Source organism: Dermacentor variabilis, chromosome 11, assembly GCF_050947875.1.
Source record: "Dermacentor variabilis isolate Ectoservices chromosome 11, ASM5094787v1, whole genome shotgun sequence".
Classification (NCBI taxonomy): Eukaryota; Metazoa; Arthropoda; class Arachnida; order Ixodida; family Ixodidae; genus Dermacentor; species Dermacentor variabilis.
The window spans coordinates 105,093,369-105,110,003 of NC_134578.1; the positions used below are offsets into that span (position 1 = coordinate 105,093,369).

The 16,635-nt window shown below is 48.5% G+C and overlaps 1 protein-coding gene across 1 annotated transcript in view; it reads right to left on the bottom strand.

The window, feature by feature from the left end:
- The window catches only part of LOC142563418 (uncharacterized), a 62,964-nt gene that overhangs the window by 20,502 nt on the left and 25,827 nt on the right, over positions 1 to 16,635 (bottom strand). Inside the window, exons 5-7 of the mRNA XM_075673971.1 lie at positions 13,335 to 13,563; positions 6,750 to 6,903; positions 2,766 to 2,878 (exon numbers count right to left, since the gene is read on the bottom strand). Coding sequence (XP_075530086.1) covers positions 2,766 to 2,878; positions 6,750 to 6,903; positions 13,335 to 13,563 — 496 coding nt within the window. The remainder of the gene's footprint in view (positions 1 to 2,765; positions 2,879 to 6,749; positions 6,904 to 13,334; positions 13,564 to 16,635) is intronic.

A 16,635-nucleotide genomic window follows, 5' to 3' on the forward strand; every position in this document is an offset into this window, starting at 1 on the left:
GCGATGATTAAGTTAGCTTAAGTTTTGAATCCACCAGTGGGAAGTCAAGTGAAGCAGAAACTTCTGAAGCTATTGTATTCAAGCAAGCTTTCTATGTCATGTTTCCGCCGCCAACCAAGAGACGGAAAGTTGCTCGTTTCGTCGACGACGTCGTTGGCCACTATTCAGATGAAGAGATAACGACGGCACCTTTTCGGAAGTTCTGATTTTAACAGCCTTTACTTTTGTTGATGAAATGCAGTTCCTAAGGCATTTCAGGCTCTCTCGATGTGTTGCCACCGAATTGATGGCCGGCTTCGCTGCGTCTCCCATGTTTCCGACACACAATCACGGCGGACAAGACGACATGCCTTGTTACTTCCATTAGAGCACCCGGGGGGCTCAAAAGGAACACGGAAGTTCTAAACACCACACGCGCGCGAGTTCAAGCCGAAAAGGCCGAAAACGATGAAAAACGCGAGGAATACTGGGCGCTTTAGGAGTGCCCCCTGCCAATTGCTCTGGCGGGAATGCCTGTGTTTCAATCGCACATTTTATTTAGTTAACCTCCACCGTAGTGCAGTGCTCCGGCGTAGATTTCGTCAGCCGCTCCTAATCTGCCATTGAAATTCACAATAAACCGCGAAAGCGCGGTGCGCGGCCGGACTTTCTCTCCGTCGCAGATGGCTTTCAGGATACAGCGACGCGGGCAGCCGCGCGCGCCAGCCCGGGCCACCCGGAATAGGACGCCCCCCCCCCCTTCCTACCCTCCCCCGACATTCGTGCACGCGACAGAAGACGGCGGGCTTCTTCCCCGCTTCCCTCGCTTGCGTGCGCATATTCAGCCGTGATCGCCGGCTCACTGTCACACTCTTTCTTTCGCACATACAGCACAGAGCGCCCGGCGACGATTTTATTGCCCTTGGAACTTTACCGCTATCTCACGGTGACAGCAGAAATGCCCCTGGAGTGTGCGTCTAATTGCTACCATAACAACATAAATATCATGCCTGGCCGAAAGGTCAGCGAACAAAAACTTTGTGAGTTACTTTATGGATACGCTATAACTGCGTTCTTGTGCGAACAGCTCGTGATTCGAACACCGAGAGTGCATGAAGGACAAACCATAGCCGTTGAATAGCTAGACACGCCACACGCGCAAAATGTTGAAGAGCTACTACTCTCAGATAGTTCTACTAATTCCCGCGTGACTCGTCCCATATGATCCATTTTCCAAAACTGTTTTCAAGCATTGTGAAAGCTGTAGCCTCTGGAAGCAATGAGCTTAAGAAAGATCAATTTAGTCTTCCTTGTGATGACTATTCAAACAGTATTGCACTACTATACAGGTGCGATAAGAATTTAAAGGTTGTTCAAACACCACCTGGATGAACCAAAAATTCCCAATTTGATGCCAGACTTCAAGCACATACGTCATATGCCTACTGTATCCACTGCATTTCTCCCCAAAAATTCACACCATCTCAATTTTCTTGCACCTCTACTGCACCCCGTGAATTCTCAATGACCTTGCAACTGCTTATCTCAGACGACTCTTTAGGTACGGTTTTAAAACTTAGACTTGATTCTCTGCCTTTTTTCTTGACCTCCGTGGTCCTGTTTCAGTATTCTTCTACCCCGTCAGTATCTCACTTACACATGATAAGTAAGCCAACAAGAAGCACTGGCACGCGTTCATCCAGCCGCATAATTCTCCTCAGCTTTCTTAGGGCACTTCACATGAGAACGCGGAAGTTGGACGAGAAAGACACGGACTGCTAACACCTGCTCGCCATTGAAAAGATTGTGGCTGCATGCTCGACCCTGCGTGCTAGCCATTGCGACCAACTTGGCTTCTCCGTTGCTGCATCGTCTGAGCATAACGTTCTCACATACTTACAGAAATGACATTCTTAAAAAATGATTGAGAAATTCACTGCCGTCTAATTTTAATCACAGCTTGTCGGAGTAAAAAAAAACGAACTTCATTACATTTCCAGCGCTGTTATTCATAAAGTCCCAAGTGTAAGGATGCTGGTCAGCTGGGGCTCCCACTTTTTTATAAAGGGTTTTCGACTAACAGGCTGCAAATTTAGTGGATGACTAGCTCAAGCTTGCGCACAGAGCGAACAGGACCGCTCGGTGCCAAAGCTTCCCGGACTAAGGCAGGCATCCCACCATAAAACAGTAACAACCGTCTGCTCAATGAACGCTTATTCCTTATGGACATCCGTGTGTAAGACCACAAAAGTCACTTTTGGGTCACTCTTATATGATGCCTTTGGATCTTCGTTTACACGCCTGCCTTAACATTGCAATGATAGGGGAAGTTGTCTCCTGACACAAAGGCGGCATATGCAATAATTTTATCTTTATTGTACAACCATAATGAAAATTTCATATATGTGGCTGTATAGGTGGCCTCGACCATGAATTGAAAGAAGTAATATTGAAATACTTTTTATTCAGCAATTAAGGAACCGCTTTCTTACGAACTGCACCAAGGACACAGTGCGCTCAGCGCGTCTGGTTTAAGCAATGTGTATTAACAATACAAATTTCTTCTCTTATACATATATTTTATGCTGCAGTCAACAGAAAAACTTAACGTTACAGTCGAAGCAATCCAACTATTCATTTCTTGGGAGTGTGTTTGGAAAAGAAGTAAACATTACTGTCTCTGCTAGTATTTGTGCTACTGCCACTCGATCTAGCCACGCGCCTCCTATACTCAGAACTAATTGTAAATTTCGTTGCATATTTACTGACTCAACTGGTTTACTCACTTCATGAGTTCAATGTAGGAGCTGAACTCTCTTCGGTAAACAGGGGCCACGCCCAGAGCCATCACTGTACTACTGGTGCGGACGTTCCTAAGGTTGAGGTAGTTGTCGATTGTCTGCAGTGAAAAAAAAAACATACGGGGTCTGTTAGAGAAGTATCCGAGATTGTTTTTTTGCGAACACCTCATGGATATGAAACAAGCGCGCTTGCATCAGCCGACCTTGAACCTTCGTGCACATGCTCGAATTTCTTTCCCGCCTGCCCATAGCGTCAACCACTTGGGCGCAACGTTTGAGTGAGGCAGTGCGCAGTGCTCTCGTCGGTTTTTCATTGCAAGAAAAATGGCGGAGCGACAGGAGCAGCGCTACTGCATCAAATTTTACCAGAAACTGGGTCGCAGCCAAGTGGAAACCATTCGGAAGATTCAGACGGCTTCCGGTGACGATGCTATGAGCAGCAGCACGCAGATTAACGAGAGGTACAACCGGTTTAATGACGGCCGCACATCGGTGGAGAGCGAGCCATGCTCTGGTCGGCTATCAACATGCTGAAATGACCAGGTCATTGCCGAAGTGAACGCTGTGGTGATGCAGGACCGTCGTGTGACTATCCGAGAAATTGCCGAAGAGGTGGACATCAGCACTTTTTCGACACATTCCAATGTGACCGAAGGTTTAGCCATGAAGAGAGTTGCGGCGAAATTCATGCCGAAGCTGCTCACGGTGGAGCAAGAGCAACTTCGTGTTGAAGTCTCACAGGACATGCTGAATTCCACAAACAGTGACCCCGACTTCATGAACACCATAATCACTGGTGACGAGTCTAGGGTGTACAGGTATGGTGTACAGGTATGACCCGGACACCAAATCCCAGTCGTCACACTGGAAGCATTCCCTGTCGCCAAGACCAAAGAAGGCCCGCCAAGTGTGCAGCAACGTCAAAGTGATGCTGACTGCTTTCTTTGACTCCCGCGGTGTGGTACACCACGAGTACGCACCACAGGATCAAAGAATCACCAAAGAGTACTACAGGGATGTCCTCCGTCGCCGACGTGATGCTGTGCGGCGCAAGTGACCGGAGTTGTGATCAACAGTAAATTGGTGCATCCATCACGACAATGCACCTGCACACTCTTCGCACTTGTTTCGGACTTTTTTGGCTAAAAACCAGACTCCTGTTGTTCAACAGGCTCCTTACTCTCCTGATATGGCCCCCTGCGACTTCTGCCTGTTTCTAAAAATCAAGAGGCCATCGAAAGGAGCGCGATTTCTGACAAGAGAGAACGTTAGCGCTGCAAGAACAGCTGCGCTAAATTCCATTCCGAAAGAGGCCTTCTCGTAATGTTTTCAACAATGGCAGCACCGCTGGGAGAAGTGTGTTGAGTCCCAAGGAGACTACATTGAGGGTGATTAGGTTTCCAACGCTGCAGTTATGCCAGTTCTATTAGGTTTCCAACGCTCCCGTTATGCCAGTTCTTTTTTTCTTGGGCCAAAGGTCGGATACTTTTCTGACAGACCTCGAATGAGTAAGAAAGCCCAATTAACTCGCTACAACCACTCCATTGGCGAATGCACAAATTTCTACAAATTTACTTAGGAAAAGTAAAAGCGGTAGCGTCAACCTACGCCGAACAACTTGCGTTTGCTGTTTTAATTTGTTTGTTTTTTTGCTTGGGTCGGAAACATCTTACAAGGGGTCCTCTTCTTGGATGCAATCAGTGATATTTCAATAACCGACTAATAACTAAAATGTGCGACTTTCTTTTTTGTGAGTTTTACCATCAAGAGTAGACCTGTCAACACAAGGGCTACGAACCTATTCAACTTTCGTCTTCTGTGGCTACTCTGAAGAGGTGTGCCTTGACCAAATGTTTTAATGACAGCCACCGCGCTTCTAGGTTCGCCTCCCAAAATTACAGCCCGTATTCACAAAGGTTTTTCACGTGAAAAGCGTTCGCCATTGTTCATCGCATCGGCGGCCGCCCCGTTGTCAATCTGATAACTAGAACATACAACAACGTTCGAACACTAGCCAACGAGAAAGGTGAATAAACTTTTCAATGTGGTCCAATGTGTTGTGTTGCTACTCTCGCGAAAGCACAGCTCTCTTCTCTTCTCCCGCAGGAGGACTCTGTGGGGCTCTTACGACAAGTACACAGCATGTCAGACCACCCGGCGTTGGGGGCTGTCGCTGAGTCTGCATGGACGTATTTACACAGTTAGGCACCCGGAAGACCGGAATCCTCAGAACATCGGCACTTCTTCTCCCCCTTCGGGTGCTGTGGGACAAGAGCATGCCAGTCGCCTTCCACAGCGGCGCTAGCACTTCTGTCAAAATCCGCTTATGTCTATAGCCACCTACACTTTCGCTACAGATGTGCTAGTCAATGACTCCTTTCTTTGCGGAATTTAGCAATGAAACTGGAAATGCCACCGAAACAGTTTCTTCGCTACAACATATATACGACTCTTGGAGCTTCAATCCTTCATTAAAGCGAGTAGCCTTCTTGAAGCGCTCCACTATTTGCTTACCATGACAAGAATCGCCGGTGATTTCCAGACAACCTTTTATCTTTAGAAACAGGCACCTCGCAGTTTTCGCATTTGCCGAAAGGCAAGGTTTCGTGCAACTACAAATATCGCCCCTTCACACCTGCGGCGTGGACAAACGCTCTCCCAAAACTACCGCAACGCCATTCTGTTTTTATAATAGTAATAGCCTCTATTGTTGCTTGCTGTCCTTGTAAAAAGAAAAGAGAAAGTTTAAAAGTATGCGCTGGAGAGAAACACGTTTCGTTAGAAATTCAACGCTCTCGCAATTATTCATAGCATTAGGAACATCACGCGAACGACAGAAATGTAAACTTGAGACAGCTTATAGCGGCCAAGGAGGTTTAAAACTGTGCTCCTCAAAGGTTCATTGGGTAGCTGATGTTCGTGTTGGATGCGCAAACTGGTTCCGCACATACCTGCTCATCTCTGATGTAAACTGTATATCTTTTTGCTCACCTGCGTTTTTTTTTCTCATGTTTACAAATGTATCATGATAGCAATTACATGGGCAGTGTAGCTCGCACCACCACCGCACCACCACCGCACCACCACCGTAGCTCGCACCACCACCGTACAGTCCCGACATCGACGGTGGACTCACATGTGAAAGGTTAGAAGTAGTGCACTTAAACGGGATATTTGTCAGCGAAATTCTTCATTAGTGTTAACAGAGCTAAAGAAACTCGATACGAACAGGAGACGCGTACGCAATAAACACCTTGACTAAAGCTGACATTTACCCTACACAAAGATAGAAAGCTATACAGCGTACTGCAATTTTACTGCGCATTCGTGCCTTTCTTTGTATCCTTTCACTTGACTACTCCAGTTCCTGCTGTATGATACAAGAGAAGCGGTGCTAATGCAGTTATAAGGTTCCTTTATGACGCAAAAGGCCGATATACAAAAAGCCACAGGCCAGTGCCAAACAGCACTTGCAAACTAAAAAACAAGCTTTGTGGATTATTCCTCAGAAAGATAGGTGGCTCATAGTTTGTTTCATTGGCGCGACAACACAATGACAAAGCCGTGAGCTGACCGGACACGCACTTTTCTCAAAACTGAGTTCTCTCTCTTTTTTTTTTTTGATGACCGAACGCGTTGTTCAACGGAAACTGGCAAAATAAGTGTCAGGATCAAGCACTATGTATCACATCAGCAACATGTCTCAAAAATTCCACGGTGGGTATTTGCCATTATGCTGTTTTTGCTTTTACTGCAATAGTAACTATATAGACATACAAGGTGAACTTCAGCCGTAGGCGTTGCTGCGAGATTTCACATATACAATAGCGAACAAAAATACAATATTTTGCATTTGTGTCCTCTTACCTAAACTGCTCAAAATATTCCTGCTGCGCTATGCCTGACCGCTAGCTTATAAGGCAATAGTCCTTAAACACGCATTCCAATTGGTAACTGTTGCTGACGCACCTTGAGTACTTTGAGGGCCACGTTGATATACGCCGGGGAACTATAGCTTAGATAGGCATTGAGCAAGCCGAAGTGAGCGATTCCTTGCCCCAAGATCCAGCTGATACCGCTTTCAAAACGTTTCGTCTTGACCTGATGTTCAAGGTTTTGGTCACTGGAAAAGGAACAAGAAAAGAATGAAGACATCACTTTAACACTGTAAAAAAATATTTGTGATCAAGCTCAGGTAATTGGTAATAAATAAATAGGAACAACTAAAAAAATATGCCGCCTCCATTCCACCCTGTGAGAGTGCATGCACAGCTAAGCTGTTGCCGGCGTTACACAAGCACCGCCACCACAAGGCGTCGCACAGTCGAGATCAATGTAGTGCCCGCGACCGCAACCGCGCCCTCTGCGTTTGCGCTTCGACTCCATAGTGTATGCTAGCGGCGCCCATACGGTTGCGCGTAACCCGCATCCGCGATGTTTTCTGGGGTATTCGTGCCTCTGTGTGTTCTTGTATCCGTCGCGCTGTTTAAGTGTAGTTGTGAAGATGAACCAGCTAACCCTCACTAAGAGATTACTCATCCCCGGTTTCCTCCGTGCAGAGTAGGAAACCGGGAATCTTTCTGGTGAGCGTCTTCGCTTCTGTTTTAGAATGCAGCTCTTAGACGCCGGTTCCTGCGCTTAGCGCAGACATCCCTTTGCGCACCTCGCCGTAACCGAGCGAAGAAGTACAGCGAAGGATGAAAGAGCGAACGTGGAGCGCATCTTGGGTTCAAAGTCGGCAGCAGCAAAGAGCGTGAGGAGAAAAGTGCAAGAGGAGGAGGGTGCAACGGAACCATGAGGCGGAATGCGTAGTGCCGCCCAAGACGTGTTCTGCAGGGACGATCGCTACGAGATGGCGCCAGAGTACCGCTCGTCGTGTACTCACTCATGGCGCCATCGATAAGGCACGCGGTATGCAGGAAGGAAACTGAGGAGAGGCCCCACCCCCTCCGCGCGCTAGGAGGAAAGTGTGGAGGAAATGACGTTGTAGGTTCTCCTCTTTTTTGCTCATTTTTTATTTCTTTGCCGTAGCGGCCACGCCTTTCGGGCCACAATGGCGGCTTTGTTTTGGTTTTGTGTGCTCACACGTTTTGCTCCGTAGGTTTCGTACCGTGGCAAAGGCGCCGTGCGGGCAGGTTTGCGTTGGTCTCCGTGTTTTGTTGCACTGCGTTATCTGCATCGTGCTCTCCTGGATGTTGCTGTGGCCAGGTGGGACAGGAGGAACTAAAGTTTGTGAAATTAACGCGCACGCAACGCTGTACGCAATGTACCGTGCGACGACAATGGCAACGGACGAAGGACTATCCGCGGGAAATATTCCTCTTTTGGAGTAATCATGCTAACGTGCCATCGCACGCCGAAACCGGTGCGTTTCAGAATCTGTACAATGAGCGCCTTGCAGGTCAGTGATTCCTGCTTTTGACAGCGCATACAGTGCATTTGCGGCACGTAGACGTACGTTATGAATACATAGTTCGTGTTCAGTAGCGACTTCCTTTTCTGCATATTAAAACACATGTTGCTGAACTGTTGCTTGTTCCTCGCAATACTCGCGACAGCACGAAGTCATTTAAGTTGAGCGCGTTCGAGGTTCATGCACACCGGCACAGGTGTACTTCAATACACGTGCTGATAGAGCGTTACGCCGAATATGTGCATTTTGCTGCCCACGGCACCGTGCACCTGCGAGCCGACGAGTCATCCTGGAAGATGGGAAAGAATCGGGTGCTTTGACTTAAGGAACGAATCCTCCCTACTACAGGTGTATCTTATCTGTGCGCGCGAGAAGTGAAAGCGGATGCGCTGCTAGAGTGGGCAAGGCTCCACCGAACGTACGCCTGCGAACACATCAAACGGTTGTTCCATGGTCGCACGTCGGCCGGTTCTACGCGCGTACTGTTCTGCAGCTTACGCCGGCTATCGCAAAACTTTGATTCCGTGATGCTTCACTTACAGTGGTAAGAAGGCACCTCAGGCCGCAGTATATCAATTTAAACGCGAAGTCAGAAATGACATTTTGCCTCCTCGCCGGCGCGCTGTCGTAGTGATGCGCGGCCACCCGAACTTTGTTCAATAAAACACGACGATTCCTCAAGCGAGAATGTGTTTGTGCTCATGAACTCCGAATGGATCGCAAATGAGTCGATGTGTCGTACGTGTCTCCAGTGCGTTCTTGCAGTGCAGTGAGAATGCGTAAATTTTTTTCGTATCGCCAGACGTCTAGTTCGCAAGATCGTCTGAGCGCCCCAGGAAGTCCAAGCAGAGAAAAGCAAGTAAAAGTCAGCAATAAAGGTGACCTTTTTGAATAACGCGCAAGAACTGGGAAGCGGCCGGTACCCGCGGTTGATGAGAATAGCTCATTTGGCTGGCCTGATAAAGCATGTTTATTTTCATAAAATCCGGTTAAAGCAGCCGATTCAACCTCACGGCCCAATTTGCGAAGTTCATTATTAATTTATTTCAACACGACTTCGGCAACGGTAATGCACTGAGAGATCGCGATTGTTTAGTACTGCTGCGGAGCGCGAGCGCCCGAGCAGCCCGGTTGCGCGCAGCGCGGCGTGGTTTCGCGAGAAATGTAAACAAGAGAGGAGAGCTGGCCGGATAGGCGGAGCAACGCCACGAGCAACGCCAACTTCCGGCTTCACTTTAGCTTCACAAAGAGTGACGTCAGGGCCTCTCCTTAGTTTCCTTCCTCCGTGGCACGCGGCGAGCGCATCCACCGATTCCATATATGGAAACAAAGCGCTACATGAGCAGAGGTCTGTCTGTGGCGACTGCTGTGAATGGCGCCCATGCGTTCCCTACGCGCTGCCTCTCGCGATCTCCCAATTAGCGAGGCAGTCGTGCCACCCTTCGCTCCGTTTGTGATGTGCCGCACGAGACAGATTGTCCGCACCAGCTAACATGCTGCGAAATGAAAACACATTTAAGCTGGGCTCGAATTTCGTATTAGGGAGTAGTGTAATCATCGGTGAATTTTTTCTTGTTTTTACACATGAGTTCAAATGGCCACGATACACTACACCCTACACTGACAGCTTCATTAACAGCGTCGACTAACGTGACTAATGGAATGCGTTTATTTTAGCTTTTACCTTATCTTGTGACCTATAGTCCTGAGACATTAGAGCTAAGAAGCGAAAATTCCGGATGATGACGCTTTCATTTTACAAGGTTTAAGGCTGTATACCCACAGACTTCTCATGACTATCGAGAGCGGTGCCTGTTTTGGAACATTTTAGGTAACGAATTCTCGAATTAACCTGTAACTTTTCTCGGATGCGAAGCAAGTAAGACTGATAGATATCGCTGGAAACCACTGGTAAAGAAATTGAATAACTAATCCGTCCATAGGCGAAGGCCTTGCTGTAACATGGAAATATATCATTTGACCATAATTAGATGACAATAAATGACCATAATTATATCACGATAGTTTATATGATGCTTGGTTTTTAAATGTGATGCCATTGCGCATTTAATATGCACAATAAAATTTCGATGTTCCCGGTGGTTGATTTCTTATAGCATATATCACGTTTTGCGAATTAAGAGAAGGTTTCAAGTCGCCTCGTTTATGTCTCCCCTATCTCGATACTGTAGTGTCCTTGCAACAATTGCAGCCTTCGGAACTATTGGAAAAAATCTGCGGATCCCACGCGCTGTGGGAATCTGCTTTTTCAAACCTTTCATTGGCGCTTATGAAGTAAGCTGTTGCTGCTTAGCGGTCATTGTAGTAGAGAATAGACGACCTAGTCAGACACATTTTCCAATGGCAATCACCTAGCCCAACTTCATGGCTTGCTTCATGCCACGCATGAGAAGAAGAAAATGACGACGAGTGAACCACCACAATTGCATGAAGATGGCTATATAATGATGACGCAGCAAGAACCATGAAAAGGCGACGACGGCATGACAATGAACAAAATGAAGGTAAACGAATGACCACGACTGCATGAAAACAATGTGGAGACTACATTCCTTTGATGAGGATTAAATGACAACGACAATATAAAGATAATGGCAAGACGACCACAGTATGACGACACTGGAGAGAGAACAGTGGCGTTATAATAATGTGCTGTGGTTGCTGGAGTTGTGCACAGGGTATAATAACTACGGCGTGTTGAAGAGAATTATGTAGTTTTACCGATGGCGATGGTATGACGAACGAAAAATATGATGACAATAATAAATTATTACTTTGATGTATGTCGATGATAACAGAACGACGATTGTATGGCGACGACAGCATGACGACAGTCAGAATCTCTGCTACAAAATAAAGAAGACACAACAGTGACAGCTGCATGACGACGATGATGTGATGACAGCATAACGACAATTGGATAATGACGTTGGAGTGACGATGAAGGTATGTGGACAACGACGTGGCAACAATGTGATGACGATGGTATAATGATATTGATTGTATGAAAACGACGGCATGACAAGGATGGTGCGATGAAGGGAACGGCGGGCTGGCATGAAGACGATGGCGTGACAAAAAAAAGTCGCAGTGTTTCTGGAGGAAGCATCAATGACCATAGCAAACTAGTCGATAGATATACGAAGTAAGGATAGAAGTTTCATCCGCCATATAAACTAAATTAACAAGTGTGGTATCACGCGCACACTAGCAAACACGAACACATCTCACTCGATGACCGCGGAAACTTGCTGTCAGCACGCTGCAGTGAGGTAGCACGGCGGCAGCAGCGAGAGAATTGACTTTCGTGCTGTCTCTTGCAACAGCGCGAACTAAGTCGAGGAAACAGCGCACGGCGGACTGTCCTTGTCGCAGATGACTTTCAAGGTAGCGCGGTCTGGGCGGGAGCGCCGGGCTACGCAGCAGCCACCGGAGTAGAATTTGCCCCCGGAGCGTGCACGCGACGGAGGACAGCGCGCTTCGTCCCCGCTTTCCTCCTTTGCGTGCGCGAAATTGACCCGTCATCGCCGGCGAGCCCTCGCACACCACACGCGGTGCGTGGTGACGATTTTATCGCCGTTGGATTTTATCCCGAAACTCACGGCCATACCGACACCTACGGCAGAAGTGCACCTGAAGTGTCCATCTAATTGCTATCGCAATAATATGATAACGATGCTAAAGTGATTGCAATGCCATGAGAGTGATGGTATGATGACAATGGTGTAATGATGGAATGACGATAAATGTATGACGACGACGGCGTGTCGATGAAACCATGAAAACAATAGGATGAAGGTGGAATGACGACGATGAAATGGTGGCGAAGGCACTACGCCAAAGCAATGACCACAGAGATATGACACTGGAACCCTTGCGACACAATAACGAAAATTACCATGAGCACATGACGACGATGGAATGATGACGTGAGACTGACGATAACATGATGTCGAATGCGGCCGGACAACAATAGCGTGTTGGTATGGGAGCTAACTTATGCGCTTACGTGGGTCACTTGCCACCACCGGCCACCTCCATCCGAACTGTGTCCGTCGTTTGTTTGCACTATGCCCGGTATCGGCAAACCATCCAACGCGGAAGCCAGCAGGGATGGCTGGTACCACGAAGGCGCGCTGACAACAGCACTTTCAGTACTATTGCTAAGGGCCCAAAGGTACCGCACTAAATATTGGCACCAAGATGAGGCATGTGTATGCAGCGAAAACTCGGAGTCCACACAGAATAACCAAAGAGAATGCGAAGAGATTTACCCAGTGAGACCTGCATGCAACGTGCACCTTACAGACCTACTTGGATTTAAGGGGATTAACAGTCGACATGATTAAAAGACGTTTACATCATTGGTGGGAAAAAAGCACAGGTAAGAAATTGATATGACTGGATTCGTAACAGCCATAGGTGCGGTAAAAGGTATATAGAGAAGTTCTGAGCAAGAAAAAGAAAGATTAAGGAGTTGTATGCAAAAATGCTAGAGCGAAAGAAAGGTACAGCCCACTTGATTATATCAAGCAGGCTAGGTGAGTGTTTGTCACCGCTCCATTCCAAAAGGGATGCCAATAAATCATCATCGTTATCATTATCATCATCAGTATTACCCACGCATTTGGCATGATGTGCCTCGATTTACACTATATCCGGTGTTTGCGCTGTCCACCAGAGTCCATCGCCCAAGTCTGTAGTTATGAGGCAGGAGGCAGCAGGGATGACCACGGTACGACGACGACGGTGTGATGGCGGCTACGGAATAACCATCAGAGCTTGACGATGACTCTAACGGCGACGCAATGACGGCAATGGCGTGACGATGACCGAACGGCAAGGACGGCATGACCCACGCATTCCGCAAGAGCCGCTTCGATTCGCACTATATCCGGTGTTTATTTACTCTACGTCCGGTATCGGCCGATTGTTCAAGACTAGCCAGGAGCCAGAAGCCAGAGAGGATGGTGATGATACGAAGATGATGGCGTTATGACGGCACTACTTTAAGTATGACCCACGTATTGCTCAAAAACAATTTCGCGAGACAGCAGCCAGCACCGGGAAAATCTAAGACAGAGGCAAAAGAAGCTTCGCTTTAAAAGGTAACCGCTCACTCTATGGCCAAGGAAACGCCGAACTGCGTGGTTCCTCCTGCACTGTTTATCGCCCACTCGAGGAACGCCATGACATTCCCAGCGAGGCCGGTGGGGCCCAGACCGCTGCTGCCACCAGCGTAGACCGAGTCGAAGAAAACCAGCGTGCACAGGCCGTCCTTGGGCAAAGGTATCCCCGCTGCGAATGCCGGACCCACAGTGCACACAAACCGCATAGGCTGAGGGCTTCCTGCAAACGACCCATAGATGTTAGTCTTGGTAGCAAAACTTCCAAGTTGTAAAGCATGGTATGGACAGCTGGGCTAGTTGGTTGTGATTAGCATTAAACTAGCTAAATTGGCATGTTTTACAATTAGCATTGTAAACATGCCCCACTAGGCCGGGCGCCGCGTCCACGTGACTATGCCTCAGTGTAAGCGCTTTGCGATTGTACTCATCCGACTGGACAAGGTATTTTGGACCAAGCTTGATTTTATGATATGGCATTTGTTTAAACAGGAAGTGTCTGTTTAAGCAGGTTGATTCAATTTTTTTCAGTTGTCAGGAAGCGTCCGGTTTTATTTCCTCTGTTGGTGCATCGCCATGGGAGACTGCGAAAGGAAACCGTCGTTTTGAACCTGTTGAATTATTCGAATCACCACAGAGGGGTTCTCAATTGTACAGTGATGCCTTCTGGGTGCGAGCGATGGTCTGCCAGTTAAAACTTGAAAAACAAAAGTTTTCATAATTTGAACTTTTTTTTTATGTCAACACTATCTTTCTGTCGTAATATATTGCAAACACTTACAGCACTTCTGTTAGTTGTGGCTATTGAAGCGAAAGCTTTACTAACCGCGTCGAGCCGAGTTTCGCCGTCGCCAGCAATTTCGCCTTCATTTGACCGCACCTGCACCGAAGCCTTGGCAAAACATCACGTGACTCGCCGCGCCGAGCTCCACCACCGCCGCCGGTTTGGCGCATGCGCACTCTGCGGCTGGGTCGCCGCCTGACCACGTGACTCGCCGCGCGCCTGGCTAAGAAGAGCACCGCGCTCGCCTAGTCAGTGCGAGCTTGGCCATTGATAAGAGCGAGGCCAGGCCGTCTTCTCTGAACGCTGTGCGGGAACGGGAGGCTTTGAGCCGTCGTCACCAAGCGGCGTCTGACCACCCCGCGGATATCGCCCGATGAGCTGCTTCACTGGAGAAGGTCCGTAATGCCACAGGCGTTGCACCGTCGAGATCAATGTAGCAACCGCGTTCGCGCCCGGTTCTGTTTGTGCTTCGACGCTGCCAATGTTCGCGGCGTGTCTTTGCATGTCAAGCACTTGCGCTCTTCCTGTGGCACAACAGGCGTCCCACCGTCGAATTATGCGTGTATACCCAAGCCTAATCACAGTCATGTCTAGCTACCGACCTAGGCACAGCCGTCATACCTGGCGTAATGATGATTGTATAACTAATATAATAATTACAGCTAAATCAAAGGTTAACCAAGTGAAACCAAGACTTAACCAGGCTAAACCAAGCTTTCGCTTTGTAAAACCAGGGTTAGCTGAGCTAAGCCGTAGGCAATATTTTTTAATAAATATTCGCACGCACAAACCAAGCTTCCTTCAAAGATGTTATAAAACAGTATTACGTACAAAGAACCAAGCAAACAGCGTTAAACATCAATTCCTTGTCATTTATAGACTTGACTATCATTAATAGAGTTGGCAGGAGAAACCATTTTTATTGCGATGGTGGACACTCCAGGCGCATTTCTTCCGTCACCTTCGCCGTGATGTTCCGTATGTAGTTCAAGCGGGATAACACTGTCCCACGCATCGCCTACTGCATGTGCGAGTGAAAGCGCTCGAGCGGAGCCAGCGATCGCGGCTCAATCGAGCGCGCTTTTAGGATCGGCCTGCAGGGGTACTGCTCTGCAAAGCTATCTCAATCCGCTGCCTGACCGCATAGGCCGCATAAGCCGGTGCTCGGGTTTCGATCGTTCTACGGGAGTGGCGTCTTTCCGAGAACCGGCGACGGCAGGAAAAGTTAACCGACCATGAACTTCCTTCGGAGAACTGCAGACTTACGGCACCGTTAATCCACCATGCGCCTTCTTCCGAGACTCGGCGACGGCAGCAGGGCTGGCCACGTTTGGCGGCACATGTATTAACGCGAGAGCGTTAAGGAGCTCGTGTCGCAGAAAAGCCGGTGTCGTCAGCGTTTACCGTGAGCGAAAAATGGCGGAAAGCAATTCATAAATAAAAACTAGTTGCAAGATGGGCTGGGTGGGAATCGAACCATGATCTCCATAGTGTGAGACGGAGACGTTACCACTCAGCCATGAGTTCGATGCTTCAAAGCGGGACAAAAGCGCCTCTAGTTAATGCGGTGTTGCCTGAGAAACGTGCCGTAGAAAGTTATACTGCGGTGTATATTGGTAATTATGAGCCTGTAAATTACAGAAATCGCAGTTCCACGCATAGCAAAGTACGTTTCCGCTACATTTCTTCTGCGCTTGGCGCACACGCAGAGCCATCTTGCGGCAAACACAGAATACCCTCTCCTCGCAATGTACGGTGCTGCCCCGACAGGTGGCAAGCCACTCGCCCGTTTCTCACACTCGTCTCGTTTGAGCGCGGTGGGGCCATGCGCGGACCGGTGATGATCGAGGATGCCCCAATACCCTTGCGTTTAATAGGTTTTCTCGCTCTCTGCCCTTCCAACTTCCAGCGTGCGTCACTCGAACCCTCGTGTCTAGGCGACGCGGCTCCTCTTCCCGCTCACAGCGCGATTCCAAGGTGCAGCGCCCGATGCGGGACGCCTCTGACGTGATCGCTGCGCCGTAGCGCGTCTAGTGGAAAAGCGTCCCCTGCGATGTGTGCCGTGCTGCTGGCGAGGAGTCATGCGTCTGCATGGTGCTCCCAAGCGAGATAGAGGACGATCCCATCGAAGCGTCAGCCCCGTGATCGCGTCCGCCCTCATGGCGCGTCGCGGCCCTGCTGTCCGTGCCGATAACGACGTTTTACTCGCGTAGATCGTTTTTCCCTCTGAGACACCGAGTTCTTTGGTTCGTTCCGCTTGCTCAGGCATACGTTTCGTCTTTATGTGACTCAAGAGCATGCCAAACGAATGGGTGGGCGCTGCGAACGGGGTGCGATAACGCTATCGCGTTCCACTCTTGAAGACGAAGCTTAAACGTCCTCCAAGGTTTTGTTGGTTGATTTGCCGTGGCCTTTACGGTCTATTTGCAGCAAGAGAGCTTCTCTAACAAAGGGTCTTTTCCGGTGCGTTCCTCGGGCCCGAGGATTCGTCACAGTCGGCTGACACTCGTG